Consider the following 27,747-nt stretch of genomic DNA (forward strand, 5'->3'; position numbering starts at 1 on the left):
ACTACGCTGCAGTAAAACAGCCTACATCTGTAACCTACAGGACTCAGCCTTTCTGAGAGCAGGGACAGTGTCTGGTCATTGTAAACATTCAGAGCATCCAGAACAGCCATCTGCTCATACTGAGACACTCAGTGAATTATTTACTTAACGAATAAAGAATAAGATATTAGAGGGAGTATAGCCCACTGCAAAGAACTGGATTTGGAATTTCCAGTTCTAGTTCTAGAATATCACTCACTTGATATATAATTCTGAATGAGGTATACTGAACCCAGCAATAATAATCCTTATCCACCACCATCACTACTATCCAGCTTAATACCACTACAGTAAATATTTGGATCTTCTCAACCTCCTTCCTTCCCTTTGCAGAGATCAGAAAGCTTAAAATTAGCTCCCAGCTTCCCAAGCACCCCGAGTTGTGCATGGGAACTGGCATGCAATGGACTGGGAGGCTATGAGACAGGGGCCATCTTCCTGAGACTATTAGCCATTAGCAAAGTTGAAAGTGAGGCTTTTATGCAGCAATGTCCATTCTCCAAGTTCCTAGGTGTCAAGAATGCGGCAGGCATCAGCAGCTTCTTGATATGACCTCTAAAAACCTGGACTGAGGCTTCAGGTGACCATTTTCCAACTTCCTGGCTGTGAGGGGCAACCAAAAAAGCATGGTGCTTGCTAGCTTGGCTCCAGAGGGACCAACTTCCCACGTGGGTCAGTTCTTTGTACTGTTATGGGGGTCTTCCAGAGGCCCAGCCTAGGATATGTTCCTTCAACCATTCCACCATTTGGGAAGCACTTAATTCCCAGTAATAGACCAAATCCAGATTGGTTTCTGTTTCTTTCAGTGACACTGATTCAAAAAGCTACCATTTTCTGTACACCTCATGATCTGCCAGACACTTTATTCATTTAATTCCTACAACAACTCTCAAGACAGGGAGGGTAATAGGTAGAAAGTATTATTAAGCCCCTTGTAAAGATGAAGAAACTAAGGCTCAGCAAGGTTAACTAATGTGCCCAAGGCTACTAAATGACAGAACCAGCATTAATATCCAGGTCCGACTCCAAAACTCCTTTTTTCACAAGGCCAAATTGGACAAACATAAAATGAAGTACAGTCATATTTATCTCCTCCAAAATAAATTTTAGAGATAAATAAAAGAAAGTGTAGAAAAACAGGAATCAGAGGATAGATCATTAGTCCAGCTAGGTAACCTTGGGTCAAGAACTCAGCTATAGGGCTTCCCTGGTGGCGCAGTGGTTGAGAGTCCGCCTGCCGATGCAGGGGACACGGGTTCGTGCCCCGGTCCGGGAAGATCCCACATGCCGCGGAGTGGCTGGGCCCGTGAGCCATGGCCGCTGAGCCTGCGTGTCCGGAGGCTGTGCGCCCCAACAGGAGAGGCCACAACAGTGAGAGGCCCGTGTACCGCAAAAAAAAAAAAAAAAAAAAAGAACTCAGCTATAAAACAGAGAGTTTAAACAGATTATGTATAGGGTCCTTCCAGATTTAAAATTCTAGAGTCTGAAATGCTAATGAAAACATCCTTTGGGCTATTCTAAATAAAGACAATATGTAAATGTAAAAGCACTAGCAGAAACAGGTAGTAGTAGGAAGCTACAGAATTCAATATCTATACTATACTTCAATGGAAAGATTTTTTTAATGATAACCTGTGGAAAATTTTAGATAAGCTACTCTGACTACAAAAATGATATTCATTCAACCAGTCATATGAAAATATAAAACATGAAGTCTATATCGTTCCATCCCACAAATTAAGTAAAGCTAACACAAAGCCTTTAGAGAAGCTTAAGAATATCTAATTATTGGAATGCCTCATTTAATAATCAAAAAGCAATGTGACATCAATTTTAAAGTAGTAATATAGTACTTGCTTTGTTTAAAAAGATAATAGCAATCATTAACATTCAAAGTAACAGATCAATAAGAAAATGTGTATCATAAAACATAATTAACTTGCCAAATAATAAACCTCTGTAATATTTACAGTTGATAATAATCAGGTTAATGAGACATAAACTTGCCATAACTACTAACTATAAAATGTCATTCACAAAAATAAAAACATTATAAAATAGCAAGAGAAAAATGTCCTTATAAATGAATGTTTATTACTTTTTTTTTTTTTTGCGGTACACAGGCCTCTCACTGTTATGGCCTCTCCCGTTGTGGAGCACAGGCTCCAGACGCACAGGCTCAGCGGCCATGGCTCACGGGCCCAGCCGCTCCACGGCATGTGGGATCTTCCTGGACCGGGGCACGAACCCGTGTTTCCTGCATCGGCAGGCGGACTCTCAACCACTTCACCACCAGGGAAGCCCGATGTTTACTACTTTTAATGCAGTGACAGAAAATAGATCTTTGTGCCAACTCCAATCAACTGGTAGTAGATGCCTGGAAAAGACTGAGAAGTTTCTCCAGGGGCAGAGTTAGGGCTCAGTGTCTCAGATTAGCCACATTTGGACCTGGATTCAAAAAAAGGAAAGTGTTGGGACTTCCCTGGCAGTCTAGTGGTTAAAACTCCACGCTTCTACTGCAAAGGGCGTGGGTTTGCTCCCTGGATGGTGAACTAAGATCCCACGTGCTGTGCAGTGCAGCCAGAAAATAAAATAAATAAATTGTTAAAAATAAAATAGAGAGAGAGAGAAAGGCTGAGGTCTATGCACCTAAATACTTTATAGACTAAGATACAACAGATCTATGGGCTATGTTCTCATAATGTCAAAGTTCAGAAGAATACACAACAGATATCTAGAAATCAAATATGTTTAGCCTTATCCCTGCTAATAAAATTTGTGGTCAAAGCACAAAAAAAGGTTCTTCAAATACCAGGGTAACTTTCTGTTGTTGTTTGTGTTTCCCCTTCTCTCTTCAGTATTACTCTTGGAAGTATTACGGTTTCAACAACTGAGCTCAATAAATTCAGAATAGATACAGCTGTTGATCAAATAAGTGAGCTGGAGTATTAAATCAAAGAATTCTTCCAGTAAGCTACATAAAAGGCCTAAGAAATGAAAAGAATGAGATCAGTTAACAGAAGTCACAACTTTTGTTACTAGGAATTCCAGAAAGAGAGACAATAGAGGGACAACGAAGAAATAGAAATCCTAGAAGAAAACATCCCTGAGCTGAAAACAAATTACAGGTCCTCCCTCACTCCAACACATTCATCAAAAACACATAGAATGGTTTACTGAAGTAAGTGCAACATGCAGACAATATTCTGGCGTATTCTGGCAAGATTTCAGAATGCCAAATCTAAAGCTGTGTTTTTCCAGAGGGAAAAACATGTTAAGAATAAGAAGAATTACAAGAATAAGAATTATATTGACATCAGAGTTGTTATCAACAACACTGGATTCCAGAAGACAATGGAGTTAATTGTTTCAAAGTTCTGAGAGGAAACTATTTTGAACCTAGAATTCTATAAAGAGACAAACTAGCACTAAGTATGACGGTAAGATTTAGAAAGCTCACCACCCACAGACACTTTGTGAAAAAAATTTAGATAAGGGCAAAGAAAACATAAATGTAGTCCAAAAATAAAGAGAGCTTGGATTCCAAAAAAACAAACAAACAAAACCGTATTTATTGAGTTAACTGAAGATTTTTTCCACTACACATTAATTTAGCAGAAGTTACTCAATATAAAAAAGGCAAATGATACAAACAGTTCACAGAAAAGGAAACAAAAGTGGCTTTTATAAGAAAGCCACATTTTAATAAGAAATGTAAAATAAAACTATACCAAGGTATCATTTTTTACCTATTAGGTTAAGTAAAGATCAAAGGCCTGATAGTAAACTATATTGGTACAGGTGGGAGGGAATAGACACTTATTTGTTGCTGATAGGTCTAAACTGACACCCTGGCTGAGGCAGGCAATTTGGCAATATCTATCAAGATTACAGGGCTTCCCTGGTGGCGCAGTGGTTGACAGTCTGCCTGCCGATGCAGGGGACACGGGTTCGTGCCCCAGTCCGGGAAGATCCCACATGCCACGGAGCGGCTGGGCCCGTGAGCCATGGCTGCTGAGGCTGCGCGTCCAGAGCCTGTGCTTCGCAATGGGAGAGGCCACAACAGTGAGAGGCCCGCGTACCGAAAAAAAAAATAATAATAATAATAAAATAATAATTAAAAAAATTACAATGCATAATCTTTTGATCCCACAACTGCAATTCTAGGAATCTATCCTAAATATAGATGCTGTGCTCATAACATGTGCTAAATGATAATGTACTCTGCAGAACTATTTGACAGCAAAAGATAAAAAACGCAATCCTCCACCAGTACAGACTGGTTAAATTATAGTAAAAACATCAAACTGTGGAATACAATGCAGCCATTAAAGTACATACAGATATGGAAGGATCTCCAAGATAAGAAAAAAGCAAGGCCCAGGAAAACTGGTATAGTGTTAACAGAAGTCTTCAAAAGGTGAGCCTGAACACTTCTAAGGGTACAGAAGACACTGTAAGGGATACACAGAAACACAGGTTTAAGGAAATCAACTTTTAGATCAAATTCCACATGTACTAGCCTGAGAACTAGCACAGGATCCTTCTCTTCTCATCTCCACCACTCTTCTCTTACCTCTCCACCACTCTAAATCTTAAAGTACAGCACAGCCCAAGGGAGTAAAAACCACCAGAGCACCAAACAAGGAGACCACTGGTGACAAAACGGACACGATAAAGATATCAGAAATTCGCAGAATACAGTTTTGTGTCTTACACATACTTTAGTCACAGCAAAGTGTGGTAATAGAATTGGGGTATTTTGGCCAACGTTAGCATGTTATGAATTCAGAAATATTTGAGACTATGGCATCAGATATCTACCTGTTGATCAACTGATAGATATACGAACAATTTATACTTAAAGACTTCACTTTTTCCAACCCCTGGATGGTAATAAAAAAATACACCACTCCTGGGCTTCCCTGGTGGCACAGTGGTTAAGAATCCGCCTGCCAATGCAGGGAACACGGGTTCAAGCCCTGGTCCAGGAAGATCCCACATGCTGCGGAGCAATTAAGCCCGTGCGCCACAACTACTGAGCCTGTGCTCTAGAGCCCGTGAGCCACAACTACTGAAGCCCGCGCGCCTAGATCCCATGCTCCGCAACGAGAAGCCACTGCAATGAGAAGCCCGTGCACTGCAGTGAAGAGTAGCCCCTGCTCACCACAACTAGAGAAAGCCCACGTGCAGCAACGAAGACCCAACGCAGTCAAAAATAAAATAAATTTATTAAAAAAAAAAAAAACCACTCCTGAACAGTCCCAAGATAAAAAAAAAAACAGAGTCTGCAAAAAATGCTGATGGCCTTAGTCCATCACAGCAAGGCTCTGAGCATTATCCAGGAATCTATCTTAGAATTCAGAAGGAGATGGTTGCCTTGGGGATGCACAGTACTCATTTATTAAAATTGGAAAAAGACTGACAGAAAGTATGATTTAGCTGCCTGGTTTTTGTCAATAAGGACTGGCTTTGTCATTAAAGTTTTACTGTTAGTCATTTTCCATTGAATAAATGAAATCCACAGTTCCAACAATCTGATGTACAGATATTTAAATACAGTTCATATTATACTTTATATATCAATTTACATGTCATATATATTTAAATATATAAGTACACAAATGGTATAAGATCCAAACATTTTATCAGACTTAAATTTAAAATGCAAAGGTTTATTTTTATATTTTTGGCTATGTTGGGTCTTCGCTGTGGTGTGCGGGGTTCTCATTGTGGTGGCTTCTCCTGTTGCAGAGCATGGGCTCTAGGTGTGTGGGCTTCAGTAGCTGTGGCTCGCGGGCTCTAGAGCACAGGCTCAGTAGTTGTGGTGCATGGGTTTAGCTGCTCCGCGGCATGTGGGATCTTCCCGGACCAGGGCTCGAACCCCTGTCCCCTCCATTGGCAAGCGGATTCTTACCCACTGCGCCACCAGGGAAGTTCCGCAAAGGTATATTTAAATGAACATTATTTCAACTTTCCCAAACCTTTCTGAGTATACTGGTTTAAATAAGGTCCCTATGATGGTTAGTTTTATGTGTCAAACTGGCTAGGCTATAGTCCCTAGTTATTCAAATATTAACTAGGTGTTGCTGTGAAAGTATTTTGTAGATGGGATTACCATCAGCTGACTCTGAATAAAGGAGATTATCCTCAATAATCTGGGTGGGTCTCATCCAATCAAATGAAAGATCTCAGGAGCAAAACTGAGATTTCCCTGGGCTTCCCTGGTGGCGCAGTGGTTGAGAGTGTCAGCCTGCTGATGCAGGGGACACGGGTTCGTGCCCCGGTCCGGGAAGATCCCACATGCCGCGGAGCGGCTGGGCCCGTGAGCCATGGCCGCTGAGCCTGAGCGTCCAGAGCCTGTGCTCCGCAGCGGGAGAGGCCACAAGAGTGAGACGCCCAGCGTATCGCAAAAAACAAAAACAAACAAACAAAAAAAACCTGAGATTTCCCTGAGGAATAAGAAATCCCACCTGGCCAGACCCACAATAATTTATTCGTTTTGCAATAAATAAATCTCTTTATATATTTATACAAACCAGTTGGAGATTACATACGTGTACAGGATATTACGTATTTATATATACACAAAATCTCCAACTAGTTGTTCATCTGGTAGACCCCTAAGTGATACAATCTATGTAGGTCAAAGAGTAGGAAGTAAAATTAACAGTCATTTGTTAGGTCTTGGTAAAGCCTTTTTATTCTGCTTCTCAAAAAATGAGATCATGAATGACTAATGACTGGGTAACAAACCTCTTCCAACTCTGGTGGTTTCAAATTCTCTGCTTTCAACAAGACTGAAGTAGGACATAATTGAATTGTCAGCTGCTAAATCATTAAAAATCACTTTTGATGAAAAACTGCTATATGATTTTTCACATACAACTCAGAAGAACAAAGAGACACTTGTAAACTCTGAGGGCAGGGACTTCTGCTTGTTCAGTGCTTATCACCAGAACTTAGAGGAGTCTCATAACACAGGAGGAGCTCAAAATATATTTGATAAACGAATAAATGAGGAAAACATCACCATTCTCATCTACTTAGATGAAAAAATTTTGTCAGAAACTACACCTATAAACACAAAAATCAGGAACAGAATCAATACCAAACCCTCTCATTCTAGCAACGAGTTACATTAATGCAAGAATTTGTTAACTAAATGAGGTGAGAAGAATCCCCATCCATCTTGTTAAGAGATGACTTCCAGTAAAAATGTATTTTTATGTTTAGTAATTATCAAACTTTTTACAGTAATTGTACTATAATTATAATAAATCCAAAAGAAATTAAGACTGAGCCTTATAAAGTCAAGAAATACAAAGTGTTTTAAAATTTTAATTTATGTTGAATTTTTGTTGCAGAGAGTTAATATGATGATAAACAAAACTTTTCAAGCATAAAATACATTTAGGCTAGAATACTGCAGAGAAAGCAAAATGGAAAAGAGCTCAAGGAGAGAAAGGGATCGCGTAAAATTTCAAACTGTTCAACAGGAGCTTGTTCACGCTTTTTTTTTAACCTGTGATGGTAGGCAAATTGTTACAGTATTTCTTTTTTTTTTCTGGCTGTACTGCACCAAGCAGCTTTCTGGATCTTAGTTCCCTGACCAGGGATGAACCCCGGCCCCCAGTAGTGGAAACGCGGAGTCCTAACCACTGGATGGCCAAGGAATTCCATAGCCATTTATTTATTTTTAATTTTTGAATTTTATTTTATTTACTTTTTTATACAGTAGGTTCTTGTTAGTCATCAATTTTAAACACATCAGTGTATACACGTCAATCCCAATCGCCCAATTCATCACACCACCATCCCCACCCCCCGCCATTTTCCCCCTTGGTGTCCATACATTTGTTCTCTACAGGGAAGCCCACAACTATTTAAATTTTTGATGAAAAATTTTAGATGTCAACTTTCAAATGTATAAGGAAGGGACTTCCCTGGTGGCGCAGTGGTTAACAATCCGCCTGACAATGCAGGTGACATCGGTTCGATCCCTGGTCCGGGAAGATCCCACATGCCGCGGAGCAACTAGGCCTGTGTGCCACAGCTACTAAGCCTGCTCTCTAGAGCCCACGAGACTCAACTACTGAGCCCGTGTCCCCTGCATTGGCAGGCAGATCCCACATGCCGTGGAGCAACGAATCCTGTGCGCCACAACTACTGAAGCCCATGTGCCACAACTACTGAAGCCCGTGCACCTAGAGCCGGTGCTCCACAAGAGAAGCCACTGCAATAAGTCCACGCACTGCAATGAGGAGTAGTACCCGCTCGCCACAACTAGAGAAAGCCCGCATGCAGCAACAAAAACCCAACGCAGCCAAAAATAGACTTAATTAATTAATTAATTTTTTTAAAAAGCCCGTATCAATCCTAGCTGAATATAAATAACTTTTAACTTTTTTATTACTTGCAACTTTAATCTCTAATTTGGAGGAATTAGGTAAACTATTAAGAGGTTTTTTTTTGTTTAATTTGTACATACCGAGTAACTTCCATGTTCCCAAAGTTACAGTGAATGTCAGCAAATGTGTTAGTCAACAATACAGACATAGTTTTTGTTTTATTATACTGCATTTAGTGCCCTGGTTCTTAAATGGGTACTAGTCTACACCCCAAGGACTCCTTTGGAAAGGGTGAGGTGGTGGCAGTACTACCACAATGGGAGCAGTATTAACATTTCATAGATGGAAGACAAGGATGTTAGATATCCCATAGATATATAGGTAGACAGCAGAGGACAGTCCATGATTCATATGACTTTGAAATGTCCCTCTGGACATTTATGTAAGTGAAAAACATGATTCTGTTACCTGAGACTAGAACTAATTCCATTCTATGTATGAGAACACAAAATGGTTTTAATATAACTGACTTTTCCAGCAATGTAGCCATCATATAAAAAGAGAAAAGACTGTATTTTGTTTTGTTCAAAACTTACCAATAGTACCATTTTGAAAAAAAATCTCAGGAAATATTAGAGTTCCTAGTACAAACTATCAGTCTAATTTATAACCGCTGTATTGCTAGTGATTCTATGCATATATGCAAACATTCCACAATTTCGTTACAGCTTCCACTATTGTCATGCCTCAGCATTTACACATACTGAAATACAGTATATATGATCCTATTATATATATTATAAACTTTTTCTCTTTTATATTGCAGTCAGAACATAATACTGAGTTTTAATTTTGTTTTTACATTATACGTATAAGTTATACTATCAATAAATTTCACTTCAGAATAATAAAGAGGGCATTTTTCCTGACTTGTGCTCAAAGTGACCAAAAATCATTTATAAGGAGTAAGGCATTGGGGCAAAAATCTCTTCATTTAATCAGTCTGTCAAAAGAAAATGAAGTTTACTTAAAGAAAACTAATAGTTCATTAAATACTTTTAGTTGGCAGTCATAAGCTTAAATATTGATTTTAAACTGTCACTGAAAATATCCCATTACAGAAAAACCTATTATGATCCTATTCCAGTTATATCGTCTACTGTTGAGTTACAAATCATCCCAAAACTTAGTGGCACAAAACAAACATTCTACTTTGCTGATTCAGTGGATAAGGAATTCAGACAGGGCACAGCACAGAACTCTTGTCTTTGCTTCACAATAACTGGGGCCTCAAGAGGAACTCAAATGGCTGAGCCTGGATCAGCTGGTGGCTCGTTCAGGCATATGTCTGGCACCTGGGCTCACATAGGACAGACCATCAACCTTAGCACCTATAAAGGGCCTCACCATGTAGCCTGGTTTTCTCACAGTATAGTGGCTGAGTTCCAAGGAGAACTATCCTGAGAGCAAACATTCCAAGAAAACCAGGTAGAAGCTTCATGGCCTTTTCTGACCTAGCCTTGAAGAGTCAGACAGCATTACTTCCACAACACTGTTCTGGTCACAGCCCCACCCAGATCCAAGCGGAGAAGACATGGACTTCATCTATCAACGGAAGGAATGTCGAAGAAGTTGAGGACCATGTTTTAAAACACCACAGATAGAGAGATAGACAGACAGACAGACAGACAGACACATAGATAGATAGATAGATAGATAGACAGATAGATAAACACCACAGACTCTTTTCAGCCAACCAAGATGCTAAAACAAAACAACTGGTAGCCTGGCTGTTCTTCAAATTTGTTCCATTGGTAAATTTAAAGCTACAAACACTTGTGGAGCAAATATATATATATAATGAACAAGATACACGAAAGCTGTAAAGATGATCAAAACCATCGTTAAAGAACTTAACACTGGGCTTCCCTGGTGGTGCAGTGGCTAAGAATCCACCTGCCAGTGCAGGGGACACGGATTCAAGCCCTGGTCCGGGAAGATCCCACGTGCTACGGAGCAACTAACCCCATGTGCCAGAACTACTGAGCCTGTACACTAGAGCCTGTGAGCCACAACTACTGAGCCCGCATGCCTAGAGACCATGCGCGGCAACAAGAGAAGCCACCACAATGAGAAGCCTGCGCACCGCAACAGAGTAGCCCCCGCTCGCCGCAACTGGAGAAAGCCCACGCGCAGCAACAAAGACCCAACGCAGCCAAAAATAAACAAACTAAATTTAAAAAAAAAATTTTTAATAATAAAGTAAATAAATAGAGAAACAGGCAATGATACATTACAGACCTCATGACAGAAGTACACAATGCTACCCATGAAGTGATCTTGTACCCACACCCCAGAAAAATAAACCTAGATTCGATCCTCTAGAATCTGTATCTAACTATCCATCTACAGAGAAGCATGGTAAAGGACACAAGAGAGATGCAATGAACAAACTCCAAGCCAAAAGAAACTCAACAGGATTAACCACCTGCTATCTTCAACAAAATACTGAGAGAGAGAATATGAAATAATATGTATCCAAAGATTAAAAGACTGGGCTTCCCTGGTGGCGCAGTGGCTGAGAGTCCGCCTGCCGATGCAGGGGACACGGGTTCATGCCCCGGTCCGGGAAGATCCCACACGCCGCGGAGCGGCTGGGCCCGTGAGCCATGGTCGCTGAGCCTGCGCGTCCAGAACCTTGTGCTCCGCAACGGGGGAGGCCACGGCAGTAAGAGGCCCGCGTACCACAAAAAAAAAAAAAAAAAATGAAAAAATATTCTAAAAGAAAAAATGTGAAAACTAACTAGATATTCAAGGACAGTAATGTTTACACAGAATCCTAAATGATCAATGGATGCTAAAACAAGTGCATTAATGTTTGACCAAAAACAAGATGTTTACATAGTTGCCAGGTACCTCCCCCAAAATAACTTACTGGATACAAAGGAACACCACCTTTACCAAGTCATCAAACCTAACATCACCATTATTAAGACAAACCCAATTACATGGGTTTGTCCTAACGGATTCTGAAGGACACATCATCACCTCTATGGCATCCCTACAAAAAATACATAACCTGAATCTAATTATGAGGAAACACAAACTGAGCCACATTCAACAAAATAAATGGCCTGTTTTCTTCAAAAACGTTAAGGTCAAAAAACACCAAGGGGGGCTTCCCTGGTAGTGCAGTGGTTGAGAGTCCACCTGCCAATGCAGGGGATGCGGGTTTGTGCCCCAGTCCGGGAAGATCCCACATGCCGCGGAGCGGCTGGGCCCATGAGCCATGGCCACTGGGCCTGCACGTCCAGAGCCTGTGCTCTGCAACGGGAGAGGCCACAGCAGTGAGAGGCCGCGGGGGTGAAAAAGAAAAACAAAAACAAAACACAAAGGAATTTTCCTGGCAGTCCAGTGGTTAAGACTCCACTCTTCCACTGCAGGGGGCACGGGTTTGATCCCTGGTTGGGGAACTAATCCCGCATGCCGCATGGCGCGGCCAAAAAAAAAAAAACAAACACAAAGACTGAGCTGGTTCCATATCAAGGATACATGACAATAAAATACAATGTGTGGGGACTTTCCTTGTGGTGCAGTGGTTAAGAATCCACCTGCCAATACAGGGGACACGGGTTCGAGCCCTGGACCGGGAAGATCCCACATGCCATGAGCAGCTAAGCCCATGCACCACAACTACTGAGCCCGAGCTCTAGAGCTCGCGAGCCACAACTACTGAGCCTGCGTGCTGCAACTACTAAAACCTGCGTGCCTAGAGCCCGTGCTCCATGACAAAAGAAGCCACCACAACGAGAAGCCCACGCACTGCAACAAAGAGGAGCCTCTGCTGGCCACAAATAGAGAACGCCCACGTGCAGCAATGAAGACCCAACGCAGCCAAAAATAAATTAATTAATTAATCAAAATAAAATACAACATGTGATTCTGGATTTTATCCTAGACTAAGGAAAAAATACATAGCTACGCAGAACACTGCTGAGACACGAAATTTGAATAAGGATTGCGAATGAGACAATAGCTTTGTGTAAATATTAGGGTTCCTGAGATGTTTACTACACTGTGGTTATGTAAGAGAATTTTCATACATTTAGGAAAAACACTCTAAAGTCTCCAATTTACTCTCCAATGGTTCAGGAAAAATATATATATAATAAAGAATATATACATTATATATATAAAAAATGACAAAATGTTAATTGTTGAATCTGGGTAAAGGGCATACTGGAGTTCCTTGTATATTCTTGGCATTTCCTGTAAGTCTGAATGAGGCCATATCTTTCAGAAATACATTGTGAAATATTTACAAATGAAAAAGTAAGATTTCTCTGATGTGCTTCAAAATAATGGGACAAGTAGGGGTCTAGAGGAAATAATTGGTCATGTAGTAATAACTTGTTAAAGTAGAATAATGGAAACATCAGGTGTATTATACTATTCTCTGTACTTTTCTCTGTTTGAAATTTTCTGCAATAAAAAGTTTTAAAGAAGTCCACAATGAGGGACATCCCTGGTGGCACAGTGGTTGAGAATCCGCCTGCCAATGCAGGGGACACGGGTTCTAGCCCTGGTCCGAAATATCCCACATGCCGCGGAGCAACTAAGCCCATGCGCCACAACTACTGAGCCTGCGCTCTAGAGCCCAAGAGACACAAATACTGAGCCCGTGAGCCACAACTACTGAGGCTACCGAAGCCCACATACATAGAGCCCATGCTTCGCAACGAGAAGCCACCTCAATGAGAAGCCCACGCTCCGCAACGAAGAGTAGCCCCCGCTCACTGCAACTAGAGAAAGCCCACACACAGCAACGAAGACTCAATGCAGCCAAAAATAAAAAGATAAAATAAATTTATTAAAAAAAAAAAGAGGCACCCACATCCAGGACTCTAGTTTTGAAATGTTTCTAATATATGACACTCTCTCCATTAATCCCCCTTAAAACCTCTTTATAAAGCATGAACCATTCAGGCAATTTTATTTGCCCCATGTGAAGTTTTATTCAATACAAAAACAGAAATACAGTTGATACCTCTAACTCTACTGTATATGGACATATAGTTACCGTTGAGAGTAAAATCAATAAATAATGGAAGAAAACAGGTAAATGTAGATAGAAGTAATCCACCCAAAGAGATGATCTACAAATCACAGAGAGAGAAAAACCAACTGACATTTGTTAAGCACCCATTATAAGCCATTCCTTAGGTCATTTAAGCTTCACATCAATGCTGGCATAATTTTTCCCTTAATTTTGTTTTTAATTTTTTTCCTTAAAGTATACAATTTTAGATTTTTAAAAAAAAAAAAATTTTGGCCATGCTTCGTGGCCTGTGGGTTCTTAGTTCCCTGACCAGGGATCAAACCTGTGCCCTTGGTAGTGAACGCACAGAGTCCTAACCACTGGACCACCAGGGAATTCCCACCCTTAATTTTTTTTAACTGTGGTAAAATATATATGATTCAAAATGGGGACTTCCCTGGTGGTCCAGGGGGTAAGACTCCACGCTCCCAATGCAGGGAGCCCGGGTTCGATCCCTGGTTGGGAAACTAGATCCTGCACGCATGCTGCAATTAAGAAGCCCACATGCTGCAACTAAGAAGTCCGCACGTCCTGCACGTCACAACTAAAAAAGATACCGCATGCCGCAACGAAGATCCCACGTGCCACAACTAAGACCCAGCGCAGCCAAAATGAATAAATGAATAAATAATAAATAAATAAATATTTACTTTAAAAAAGAGGTGATTTTTTTCAACCTCATTTTACAAATGAGGAAAATGCAGATGAGTGAGAAGTTAAGACATGTTCCTAAGGCAAGCAGCAAGTCACCAACCAGAATCTGAACCCAGGTCTTTCTTTAAACTGCATGACTGCCATTATATAATTTCACTGGTTCTTAAGTTTCTTAACATTTCATTTCTCTGAGTCAATACTAAGAGCCTCATTAATTCTAAAAAGCCTGATTTTCTACATTTACAAGCCTAAAATAGACAGCACCAAAAAAGGCAGCCATGCTGAGACCCTCCATGAACAGTCAACAGACGCCCAACCATCTTTACACCTCACTACCTTTGCAACAACAACTTTAGAAGCTATGTTAGAAGCTAAATTAAATCCAAAAGTACATGAATATAAATGAGACATTTTATCTTTAAGTTTATGTTGTAAATGGTGAATAAAATCCAAATAATTTTGCATAGATACTTTAGTAACACACTGAATTTCTAGATTTCAGGTATAGCTAAAATAACTGATTAGTATGTCATTTTAAAAAGCAATACTTTGGTCTCATACATGAGGAGCAAATATGATTACCCTGAATCTGTGAATATACAATTTGTAAATACTACAGAATAACCCATATCATAATTAACACTTTCTCTACAAAAATGGAAAGAAACTGAAAAACTCTAGGAACTACAGCAGAAAATATAGTAGGAATTTAACTTATGAGACAGACATCCAGTGGGGAAATCATTCTCAGGCAGACAAAGAACAAACCTGTGCGCCAACAGCCTCCCTTCCCCCATTACCAAAACATTTCAAAAGCTTCAGGAACCCCAAGACCAGAGTTTGAGACACTACAGTATTAAACTGAAAAATACATTTACATATGGTCCTAGTCTCATTACATATTTTGTAGGACAAAAATGGCTTTCAAAATAAAGTATTTATACTTCTTTCTTAAAATTTAGATCACTTTTTTATTGATTGTTTAAAAAAAAAATCAAAGGGGCTAAAATATGTCAAAGCTGTTGACTGCAGAGGGAGAAGCACACAATGAAGATTAAACTACAAAGAAATGCTCAGAGTTGCTATCTGCAGGAATTTTTTTCCATATCTATCACATTGCACTTCTTTCTTTAGCAAACTTTTTTTTCCACACATACCTAATACTATAAATATATAATAAATACTCAGAATTTTAAAAACTGTAAATACAACCCAGTTGTTTTAGAGAGGAGGGAAAAAGAAGTCCTCCAAAATACCAGTGAAGTAAAAATTTCCTCATATTCAAACCTTCAAACCGCCATGGAAAATTGGAGATGGCAAAACACTGCTCCAATTGTCCACTAAAGCCTATGTGCAAAGACTTCTATTTCAACATTTCGACTAACTAATAAACATATGTTGCATCCTAAAAAATATATACTAAAACCAAGAACCACCCAAAAACCTACTCCCATCTAAACTAAGAGGAAGACAAATGGGAAACCAAAAAGCTACAGGTAACATAAAGTACTTTTCCTCATATCATGGAAAACAAAAGGCTCAAAACACATTTTAATTTTCCAAGAAAAAGACAATTAACTTACTAGCATGCTTGTCTGCAAGCATTATAAGCGTGTTGGAAATATCTCGTCGTCTATAAAAGCACACTACTTTTGCTTCCACGTTGCCAGTTGCAGTCTAAGAAATAAGAAAAATAAAAGTCATCTATACTGAATATTAGATTCAAGTAGTTTATAAAACAAAACTAGAGACAGCATAATTGTAAGATCACTGTCATTTATTGTGCCAACCACAACTGCAGGATAATCAGAGAGCTTAAAAATTCAAATCAGGACGAGTAACGTTTGTAAAAGTGCCAAGTGAAACAAATGTCAAACATAAAATAACCCATTGGCATCAATTAAAAATTAAACTAAAGTGATCAGAGAGCTTTAATGACTAAAACCATACTTAACTATGATTAACCTTAAGAAACTAATCCCCAAAATTTAAAAAGCCACAACATAACTTAAAAGACAGTTAAACATAGTCCTCCAAACCCTCTTCCTGAGGCACAGGCTAAGTGCAAAATCACCCAGCCCCATCCTAAACACCCTCACGTTCGACTGATGGTGAAGCTCTGCAGGTGCAGGGCAGTCAACATGTGAGGTGGACCAGATAACTTGGAAATGCATTCTCAGCCCAAGGGAGTCCATGAATCCATAACGGTCAACATTCTTAGCAGTACTTACTTTACCTTCACATATGAAAGTATTAAAAACCTTGAGTTATGAACACTGAAGCTCTTATTTCTTTTTGACTACAGTCTAGAATACGATCAATATTCAGTTAGGCTGTAATTTACTGCAGCTGGGGCCCAGGCTCCTACCCTCCTATTCTTTATGAATTCTGAGAGATTTCAAGGTCAATTGTTCACTAGAGTTCATTGTAAAAACACAAAGATTACAATAAAATGCTATTGTCATTTCCAATTTCAAACAAATTTGAGAACATATTTTCAAAATTTCTCTGGGCTTACAGATACACTCAGAGAAAAAGAAATAAGTATATGCGCTGCAGTAAAGTTGTCAGTTTTATGAAGTTCAGCGGCAGTATTTTAAAGTGAGAAATAGTCTTGTAGAAATATTACCCCTTAAAACTGAAATCATATTACATCCTAACCAAAGTGCTTCTATATTTCACAATATTGTGATCAAATACATCCTCCAGAAGTAATGATCCAGCAATCTGCTAAATGAACAGTCCAATATTCATATGTAAATAAAATCTATCAATGACTTCAATTATCAGTGCTTTATCATTTTTGTCTTCTTGAGACAAAAGCATGTTAATGGACGACTAATAAGAAAATAAATAAATAAACATTTAAAAAAAATAATAAAAGCATGTTAAAAACCCAAAGCAAGAGTTTTAAGGCATACGTGTTTTTTTTCTACCTTACTGGTGAGTTCCTCCAATAGGGATACTCTGTAAAGCTAATTAAATTCTTATTTGAACCTGCTTGGGGTGGAGGGGCATAGTTCAAAATAAATATTCTCTTCTGAACCACGCACACACTTGGCTATTAGGCAGTGTACAGTATTACTCTTCTTCTCTACTGTACACACACACACCCTCCCTTCGAACATTCCTCTAAAGTTGAGCTACTAAAATTGTGGTCCAAGGCCCAGTCCACAGCTGTTACTATGTAATGAAATGAGTACAGAAATTAAATGAATTACAGTATTTGAGAGTTAATTTTATATCTATTGAATCTAATAATGAAAAATGGGGCTTGCATTTTTATAAGCCTACTTTAAATTTCATTTTTCTACTGTCATTTTTAAATTTTACAAAAGCAGTCTAAGATACTGAAAATTCTTAAAATCCTCCACCACAAATAATTTAAGAAGTATAGCTCTGAAGACCTAAGTTAAATATTTTGTATATATAAAGTCACCAAATTTCTTGTGTGCGCTTCCTATGTGCCCCTGCACAAGCTAAGCATCACGGATGCATGGTGTCTGCCCTCACCGAGCCTCTGCTCCAGCAAAGATGCCTGTCCACGTGTCATCTCGCCTCCAACCTTCCAAAGCCCAGCTGTAATCATGTCCCTCACCCAGAAACCTTCACCGGTTCCCCACAACTGAAGCATAAGAGTAAAACATTCCTGACAAATTCCCAGCACTATTGTCTTTACTCCTTTCATTTCCCCTCCAGACTTCACTTCTCACTCATGGAGGCAGGAAGTAGCACCTGTTGAGGGAAGAACAGAAAAAGCTTCAAGGAGGAGGAAAGGGGGCAGAAGGTCCCTAGCTAGCTAGGAAAGAAGGAAAGGAGTCCAACAGGTGAAGCCTGGAGGACTGAGTAGTCTTAAGAAAAAAGAAGGACCTGAACAAAACCCACAGGTGGGAAAAGTGGAGACAGGTATAAAGAAGAACCTACAATGAACAGCAATTTCTTTCCTGTGTTCTTTTCTCCATTTAGGTTGCAGCCTCTTAAATCTCTATTCTGTCAGACACGTTTAGTTAAACATCCTTCAGCAATAAGGGGCTTTTAGTCAACCTCATACTCACGCCCATTTCTAACCCAGACTTAGAAAGTACATTATTAAAAAACAAAAAACCAAACGCTTTCCATTTTGGAAAGTCTATGGTCTGCTCGAACTAAAGAACAGATGGAAAAGAACTTCCTTTTCCCAATTTCTGTCCTTCCCAACAGATCCTAAACGTCAGGAGGGGTCTTAACTTGGGTTCTATAAAAGGGCTTTGAAGGGATCTCCTGAAATTATATGCAAAATCTTGTATGTGCAAATATAGATTGGGGTGGGGGACAAGATTAGATGCTCAAAGAAGTTAGTGGCTCCCTTCTCCCCACCAAAATAAGACCCAAAACATTAAAATGAATTTCAGAGCAAACTGGATGGCTAATAAAACATACAGAATATGAAGAAACATATAAATTATACAACATAACACACCAAAAAAAAATCAATAGCAAATAACATTAAATTTATCCATAAGCATAACTTCCAAAACTTCCTGAGACTGTATCCTCATTATTATGTGCACAAAGCCTTCTTCCAACATGTGTGCAGACTAAATCTTTAGAAGAGCAACACCCAAGCTAGACAGTGACTAAATAAAATTTACCGTGAAGTTGTTTTCTATTTTAACTTTATATTCTTCCTCCAAAAGATTATCATCACTGTATCTGAGTACAGTTTAGAGGAGAGGAAAAGAGGGCATGTAAGATAAACAATGTCGGTGAGAAGCGGCTGCAGCTCTGGGCAGAGGGGGCAGGAACCCGAAGGCGAGCAGGGGCCGGGTGGGCACCACGGCCGGGGTCACCACCACGGAGGCGGTGAAGTGCTGAGACCCAGGTTCCGCAGCTGCAGGCCAGTGACGCGGAGGAGAGGGCCGAGTGCCTCCTGCGGAAGTGGAGGGAGAAAGGCGGCCCGGGAACAGGCTCAAGCTGACGCGGCCTCCTTGAACCGCAGGATGCTGCTGGTTGAAAAGGAGCTGGACAGTGCCCAAGAGCACCTGGCCACTGCCCTGCAAAAGCTAGACGAAGCTGAGAAAGCTGCTGATGACAGCGAGAGAGGTCTGAAGGTTATTGAAAACCAATCCTTAAAAGAGGAAGAAAAAATGGAGCTCCAGGAAATCCAACTCAAAGAAGCTAAGCACACTGCAGAAGAGGCAGGTAGGAAGTACGAAGAGGTGGCTCTTAGGTTGGTGATTATTGAGGGAGACTTGGAAGGCAGAGGAGCGAGCTGAGCTGGCAGAGTCCCGTTGCCGAGAGACAGATGAGCAGGTCAGACTGATGGACCAGAAGCTGAAGTGTCTGAGTGCTGCTGAAGAAAAGTACTCTCAAAAAGAAGACAGGTATGAGGAAGAAAGATTCTTACTGATAAACTCAAGGAGGCAGAGACCCGTGCTGAGTTTGCTGAGAGATGGGCAGCCACGCTGGAAAAGACAACTGATGATTTGGAAGATGAACTGAAATGCACCAAAGAGGAGCACCTCTGTACACAAAGGATGCTGGACCAGACTCTGCTTGACCTGGATGAGATGCAGAGCGCCCCAGTCCCGCCCTGCGCTGACCCCGACTCCGCTGAGGCCAGAAGCTGACCTTTAACCTGACGGCTGATCTTTAACTGGAAGGCTGCTTTCTCCTTTCGCCACGTCTCCCACCCCCACCCCTGTGTCCTTTTTGCCAAACTGTCTCTGCCTCTCTCCAGAGATTCCATTTGGGCTAGAGGCTGAGCATCTTTGGGAACAACGTTTAAGGGAATGTGAGCACAATGTTAAGTGTCTTTAAAAGCATGCTGTGATGTACACATTTTGTAATTACCTTTTTTGTTGCTGTTGATGTAGCAGCCATTTGTAAAACATTCCAGATAATTCCATAGTTCTGAAGCAGCAGTCTAATCCCTTTCTCACTTTTGGAAGGTAACTTTTCAGCTTAATGCATACTGCCCTCTCCGTAGAGGAGGGGAAAAGGTATGGGCCTGCCTTCCTGAGAGCCAAACAGCCCAGAGAAGGACTCCATTTTGGGAAGCCTTATTGCTCTGTAAAAAGTACCTGCCAAACCAGAAAGGTGATTCCAGAAGGAGTTAGCCAAAAAAAAAAAAAAAAAAAAAAAGCGCTGTTCAGGTTTTCAGCTTTACGGTATCTTTGGGCAACTTTTTTTTTCCATCAGAAGTGACCAGATGAGATTAAGATGGTGAGACCTCTGAGACCAAATCCTTGTCCCAGCTCTACCCCATTCCCAATCACTCACAGAATGGATCATGTGCCCCTTATTTTGAGGTGACCACTTATTTGCTCTCCCGCCTCCTTGAAAGAAAGGAAAGAAAATTATGTTCTACCACTGATTTAGCCATATGAAACTCATCTCATCACCCTTTTCTGGGTCTGAAGCTGCTGTCTCTAAAACTGCCATCTCATTGTGTGTTGTAGCAGTTAGTCCTGGAGAAATCTTGAATAGCTTATACACAAAATTGTTTTCAAATTTTATATTACTTTGAAACTTCGCTTCTTTGGGGCTGGGGCACACTGGTCACCCCACCTGGCTGTGACAGCCCTCTACAGTCTGGGCTGGCAGTGTGCTGATCTTTCAAAGTTTCTTTCCCTACCCAATCTCCTCTTTTTGGTGAGGGCTCAGTGAGGTCAGTTAGGTGTGCATCCTACAGCTTAATTGGCTTAAAATATACTCCCCTTTGGTGTGGTCTCCTTGGGGGCCAATTGGGGAAAGAAAAAACAATAGTGTAACTGTTTTGATACTGAACATTGATAAATGTCTTTTTGAAATAAAGAACCAGTCCCTCAAAAAAAAAAAGAGATAAAACAATGTCGAACTGTGTTTATCAACCAATATATTCAGTTTTGCACCTAAAAGTTCTGGGGAAGAAAAATTGAGACAAAAGTCTATTTCAGGACTTCCCTAGTGGTCCAATGGTTAAGAATCTGCCTTCCAATGCAGGGGATGTGGGTTCGATCCCCGGTCAGGGAACTAAGATCCCACACACCACAGGGCAACTAACCCTGCACACTCTAGAGCCTGCGTGCCGCACTACTAAGCCTGTGCGGCACAACTAGAGAGCCCGCTCACTGCAACTACTGAACCCATGCGCACCAGAGCCCACTCGCTGCACTAAAAGATCCCACATGCTGTGGAGCAGCTAAGCCCACGCGCCACAACTACTGAGCCTGCGCTCTAGAACCGGCGAGCCACAACTACTGAGCCCATGTGCCCCAACTGCTGAAGCCCGCGTGCCTAGAGCCCGTGCTCCACAACAGGAGAGGCCACCGCAATGAGAAGCCCACGCACCACAGTGAAGGGTAGCCCCTCGTTCACCACTAGAGTAAGCCTGCGTGCAGCAGCAAAGACCCAATGCAGCCAAAAATAAATTAATTAATTTTAAAAAATAATAATATATCAAGTGTTCTTAAATTCATTATTTGGATTTTCTAATCATGTTAAATTTCCCCACTTAGCCAACTTGACCTCTGACCCGCTCAAGGCCTTTCTAGAACTCCTGTGGCCCCTCTTCCTGAGGCTACCTCCTTCTCATCCTTTAGGCCTCAACTTCAATGTCCTTAAAGTCCTTCACTCCCTATCCAAAGGAAGCAACCTCTGTTATTCTCTATGTCAAGGGTCAAGGCTCTTGCTTATTTCCTTTCTAGAAGTTAACACCATTTATCGCTATTTCCTTTACACCTGTTAACTCATCTTTTCATGTGTCTCCCTCATGAGAACGGAGACCCTGTGTGGACAGAGACCATGTCCATATTGGTCACTGTTGTACCTGAGCCTAGCATAGTGCCTGCTACATAACAAGTGCTCGAGAAATATTTGTTTAATTAATTACTTAAAATGAGATCTCTCACATCCCTTTAGAAATAAAGGTCCTATGTAAATATTTAGTAATTAATTAGCCTATTGCAGTTCCTTTTTATCAATACTCCATCCAAACTGCCACTCTCTGAAATTACAGAGACTCTGATCTCTCACAGTTCAGTCACCCTCAGTCCCCTAAGGACTGCTCGTATATTAACCACTCTTTGAGAAAGCAGAGGCGCAGGGAGAAGGTGAGAATGTGGGGGAGGGGAGGGACTTTTGAAGTGAAGAGTAATATCATGATAAAGAAGTGTGAAATGATCCAGGTTCCAGCTAGATGTGTAACCCAGGCATTTAAGTTACTTAACCACAGTGTGCTTCACAACAATCCATGATCCATCTACCTTAAAGGTTTAAGGTACTGTGAGGCTCAAAAGAGGTGACAAACGTGAATCCCCAGATTATATGCTTCCAGAGCACCATGCTCTGATGTTTGTAAATTTAGCACAGATGCAATTTTCCTTCTGCCTGTGGAATTACTTAGCTGATGTCCATCTCCACTACTAGACCTATCTTGTTCATCTTTCAGTTCCTAAAAGTGCGTCTCTAAAAGCAGTAGGTCCCCAGAAATATTTGTAAAATGAATGAATCAAAGTACTTTGTAAACAGTAAAGCCATGTACAAGTATTAACATCAGACATCTGAGAAATTCATTAATTCAAAAACTGTTTACTTAACTATGTGCCAGCCACTACTCTAAGGCACTTCGGATGCATTAGTGAACAGAAAAGATCACTACACACATAGAGCTTACATTCTAGTTTGGGAAAACAGGCAATGTAAATATAGGCACAACTCATTTTATTGCGCTTCGGTTCACTGCACTTCTCAGATATTGTGTTTTTTTTTTTACAAATCAATGGTTTATGGCAACACTCGGTGGAGCAAGTCTACGCCATTTTCCCAATAGCATTTGCTTACTTCGTGTCTGTCACATTTTGGTAAATCTTGCGGTATTTCAAACTTTTTCATTATTATGATATTTGTTATGGCAACCTATGATCAGTGATCTTTAATATTATTTTATGAAGGCTCACTGAAGGCTCAGATGATAGCTAGCAATTTTTAGCAATGAAGTATTTTTCAATTAGGCATGTACATCTTTTTTAAGACATAATGTACACTTAATAGACTACAGTATGGTATAAACACAACTTTTATATGCACTGGGAAACAAAAAAATTCATGTGACTCGTTTTACTGCAATATCTGCTTCATTGCAGTGGTCTGAACTGAACCCACAATATCTGAGGTATGCCTGTAAACACATTAATTAAGTATATTTGAAGGTGATAAATGATGTGGGGGAAAACAGCAAGGTATGGGGGGCTGGGAACAACCAGACAGTCCTAAGGTGGGTGCATATGAGAAACAGCCAAGAGGGTCCAGTGGTTAGGACTTGGTGCTTCACTGCCATGGCCCTGGGTTCAATCCCTGGTCAGGGAACTAAGATCCTGCAAGACAGGTGGCGCAGCCAAAAAAAAAAAGAGAGAGAGAGAGCAATAGGCAAGAAAGAGCTTACTGCACTTAGAGCCGAATGAACAAAGCAGGGAGCAGCCAGAGAATACAGGTCTCATAGGGCAATTTCTCCTCGAGTCCTAGTTAAGTTTCCAAGTAAGCTGATGCAGTGAACAGTGTGGAATTGCCTAAATTCTTTTTTTAAGCCTTTTATTTATTTATTTATTTGGCCATGCCGAGCGTGGCTTGCAGGATCTTACTTCCCCAACTAGGGATGGAACCTGGGCCCCAGCAGTGAAAGCACCGAGTCCTAACCACTGGACCACCAGGGAATTCCCTGGAATTGCCTAAATTCTTATACCTTACATCAATAATATAAAAGAGAAGCACACCAGGAAGACACCTCAACAGTTCCCACCCACAGACTGACCTAATCCTGAGGCCATTTTCTTCATTTGGGGGTGGTCTCAAATACTATGGAAATTTTTAAAATGCAAGGTCCCCAGGGTATCCCCAAAAGTGAACCAAGACCTCAACGCTCATAAGCCAGGCATGCCCTTGGCCAATCTGGTTTCCTGGGACTCAAAACGGGACCAGAGTCTCCAGATGGTATTTTGGGGGAACGGTATTAGCTAGACAGCCCCCAAAATTTTAACAATGTGAATTCTCACCAGCTATACAAGTAACCCTCAACCATCAGAAATCTATGGTCCATGTCATTTACGATTGTTTGAGTGCCTCCACTGTAAAAGCTCAGCTACTGCCAACACTCATAATGCTTCTGATGTCCTGGACACCTGCGATTAGGGACAAAGCTTGATGTAAAAGTTTTATTTACTTGGGCCTAAGGTACAAAAAGTCACTTTATAATTATACCAAAACTATATTCATTAGTTAGCCTAGTCTAGAATTTTACAAATTCCCTTAAATATCATATTCCCTAACTTCCTCCTTCTCAAGCTGAAAGAGGAAAAAATTAATTTAAAATTAATTTTTAAAAATTTTAAAAATTAAATTAAATTAATTAAAAGATAACTAAAAAGGGAGAAACACAAATTATGACTTCAGATATAAACAGGGACTGAGTTACAGGAGTGACCTGCTCTGAGAAGCTCAAAGCAATTTTAAGAAATCTTACAGACGTTACATATTCAGTATCAACATTTAATATCAGAGGTAATTATAAAAAGCAAAAGAATATTCAGAATCCTGCATAATTCTCTAATCTGAAATCTCTACTTTCAAAGAGTCTGGAACTTAAAGTAAAATCACCTCTTATGCCCTTTACCCAATTACCCTTCAATGGGCAACAAATATTTCTTAATATTAGAATCAAGAACACTCAGTGTATACCTTGTTGAGTTCTTCTATCCTTCTGATGAGGTACGGATTGCTAGAGGAATTCTCAAAGTAGACATAATCTGTAATTAAAGGAAGTAAAGAGCTTAATCTTTTCAACATAAAGTTCACATTTGTCAATTTATGACTTTTTATATTAGGTAATTCACATTCAAAATGAAGCACGCCCATGATTCATTTCCTGGTAAAAGCAAACTGAGTAATGCAGCCTCAATATATTATCTTTCTTATGTGCTTACCATTCACAGACCCTTATTTTCCTGGCATTTTCATTTCAATTAATGTTTTATTCAAGTTCTCCTAGACTTCTGTCCCACATGTGTCATTTCTTTAATAATAAACAAAAAGACACCTCTTATCATTGAGTAGTCAGAGCTGACTAAACATGTGTCTTTCATAGGATAACTGCTTCCACATCTTTTCACTCCAATCCAATTTGCCCTGGAGTAGGCTTCTCACATAAAACTATTGACCTAAGACAAATTCAGAGCATCTTGAAAGGCTTAGCAGCCCAAAGTACATTTCAATCACCAACTTAAAAAAAAAATCAGGTGAGCAGAGCAGAAGCACATTGACAAACTTTTTCACAGCTCTTTCTAGGAAGATGAGGGGGCGAAAAAGGAAAGGGGTCACTTTTTGAGGCAGAGCTCTGTGGAGGTGATAACCAGCCTTTCTAATACCATATTTACCATATTTAATCCAGATCCATTTTGGGTCTTGTTATAAAGCAATTGCTGCAGCCTTTCAACAAAAAGGATATAAATTTTCAAGTGTGGTTTTTCCTCTCATCTAATAGGCTCACTGGAAACTTCCCACTGTGTGTTTATTTGAGAGGCTGGGCTGCAGTGTTATTGTCTATCTTAGTGGCTCTTTCCCGTCTCCCTTCTGCAAAGTGGCCTCATTTAGCCAGGCCATTCCCACCACCATCCATCAAGGAGCTCGGCTAATGAGCAGAGAAGAGCCAGTCTTACACACAAACACGTCACTTATCTGAATTATTATTTTACCAGGAAAAGAGGGAGGAGGGCGTCTTGAGTAGGGAGAAAGTTTGTTTGACCTTATTTCTCTCTTCTGCAGAAGGCTGGGAAGGAGGCAGACAGCAGAGCAAACGTCCAGGCAGAGCTCCACTCCCCACCCCAGGCTGCGGTGCCCCGGCCCCTCTAAGCCCCATTCCTGGGGGGGGGGCTGGACAAGAAACGTAAGGGAGAGGGACGAAGGAGAGGTGCAGGGCCCTGTCCCCGCAAACAGGCCTATCCAGCTGTGCCCCTGGCTGGGCCCCCATCGCCCCCACCCACACCCCCAATGAAGGGGAGCAATAGAGGAGAGATGTCCCTCCACTCTCTCCAAACCCCCAACGCCTAGAAGCCACGCGAGGAGAGACCACCCTCGTAGGCGGCTCGACGGCCCCTGACCCCCATGGGGGTTTCACGGGTTGAGGTGGGGTGGCATCTGATAATTCATACCCCCAAGTACAGGCCTGGTCTAAAACCCTGGTTGGGATGTGGGGGTGTGGATGGGCCCCGGCCCCTTGTGGGCCACGGTGGGGGAGGGGGGGCAGCCCCGGCCCCCTCCGCAGGCCCCCAGCCCCATGAGCCCTCAGCCCGGGCGCCCGTGGCTCCCAGCGGTTAGGGTGAACTCGCCCCTACCCCCCACTCCCGGAGCCCGCTCCCAGACGGGCCGGGTCGGGCCGAGCCTTCCTACCTCCGACCCGGTACATGTTGGCCGCCATGTCCGCCCGCCCGCCCGCGGAGCCCGAGCCGAGCCCCGCCCGCTGCCGCCGCCACTGCCGCCGCCGCCGCCGCCGCCGCCTCAGCCCCGGCCGCCGCCGCCGCCGCCGCCGCCGCCGCCGCCGCGCCTAGCCGCGGGGGGGAGGGGAGGGAGGGAACAAGGGGAGGGGGAAGTGAAGGGGAGGGGGAAGTGAAGGGGAGGGGGAAGTGAAGGGGAGGGGACGCCGAGGGGTGGGAGCAGGTGCCCGCCCCCAGCGCCGGGCTAGCGAGGCCGACTTCCCGGCCCCCCGGGAGGCCGGAGCGCTTGGGGCCAGCAGGGAATTGGGGAGGGGGGGCGGCCTGGGGGACCTAACTGGAAGTGGAGGGCGTACCAGCGTACCCCGGCACCTGCCCACCCCGAGACAGGGCTTCCTCCCCGCTTCTGTCCCTGGAGAGACCCAGTCTGTGTGACCTCGAGCACGTGAGCCCCTGTCTCGGTGCAAACACTTGGATGCAAATAAGTGCTCGCAGCAGGGCGCCTTCCTCGTGGTGATGTTAATGCGGCAGGCCTGGAGATGGCAGGCCCTGGAGCCAGGAGGACCCCAGGTGCCTGCAGCTTCTCCGGGCAGAGACTTATCTGGGGACAAGGCTAGAAAAACAGGCCCCTTCCAAGTCTACCGTAACTACGTTGTCAGGTCTATCCGCGTTCACCCCAAAACCGGGCTGAATAAAACCTATTTCCCCACACCTGGAGGCCTTGCCTCTAGACAGGCTTGCAGTGCAGCCCGGCTGGGAGAAGAGACCATTAGAGGAGGGGGGCTTCCTTTGCCCTTACGGGAACAGGGCCCTACAGTTCATCATCACCACAGACCCTCAAAAAAGAGATCGTGCCAATCAGCTTACTGTTGATGGACTGTTAACTGGTTATGTACCTAAAGCTTTTAAAGTTATTATTTTCCCATGTGAATTCTCTAGACAACCCCTGTTTTCTCAGCCTTCATACCCTCACAGAAACAAAGAACCAAGTAGAGTTGAATCTGAGCTGGCTCTCCCCCAAAATGAACACAAACAACTTTCTTTAGAGAAGCCAATCTATTCCAAGCTACTCCCAGACGTTGCTGTAAAATACACATGAAGATGATCCCTTACTGTCCTAGGTTGTTTGGAGTTTCTGGTGCTTTACAGCTGTGTGTTGTTGACT

The 27,747-nt window shown here is 41.9% G+C and overlaps 1 protein-coding gene and 1 pseudogene across 9 annotated transcripts in view; one reads left to right on the forward strand and one right to left on the reverse strand.

Moving 5' to 3' along the window:
• Nucleotides 1-26,665, reverse strand: part of MTA3 (metastasis associated 1 family member 3) — a 168,212-nt gene extending 141,547 nt beyond the window's left edge. For 3 of the 9 annotated variants that reach the window (XR_004480725.2, XM_033419182.2, XM_033419184.2), the window contains exons 1-3: nt 26,542-26,660; nt 24,835-24,902; nt 15,726-15,819 (exon numbers count right to left, since the gene is read on the reverse strand). Coding sequence is in view for 7 of the 9 variants with exons in the window: in XM_033419182.2 (XP_033275073.1) it covers nt 15,726-15,819; nt 24,835-24,902; nt 26,542-26,569 (190 nt within the window). In the remaining 2 variants the exon portion in view is untranslated. Of the gene's footprint in view, nt 1-15,725; nt 15,820-24,834; nt 24,903-25,847; nt 26,261-26,541 lie in introns of those variants that run through there. The other 6 variants (XR_007470869.1, XM_033419181.2, XM_049695989.1 and 3 more) reach the window with 4 other exon arrangements.
• Nucleotides 18,639-20,973, forward strand: LOC105748971 (tropomyosin alpha-3 chain-like; annotated as a pseudogene).
• Nucleotides 26,666-27,747: the final 1,082 nt, after the last annotated feature.

Source organism: Orcinus orca, chromosome 13 (genome assembly GCF_937001465.1).
Source record: "Orcinus orca chromosome 13, mOrcOrc1.1, whole genome shotgun sequence".
In the NCBI taxonomy this organism is placed as follows: Eukaryota; Metazoa; Chordata; class Mammalia; order Artiodactyla; family Delphinidae; genus Orcinus; species Orcinus orca.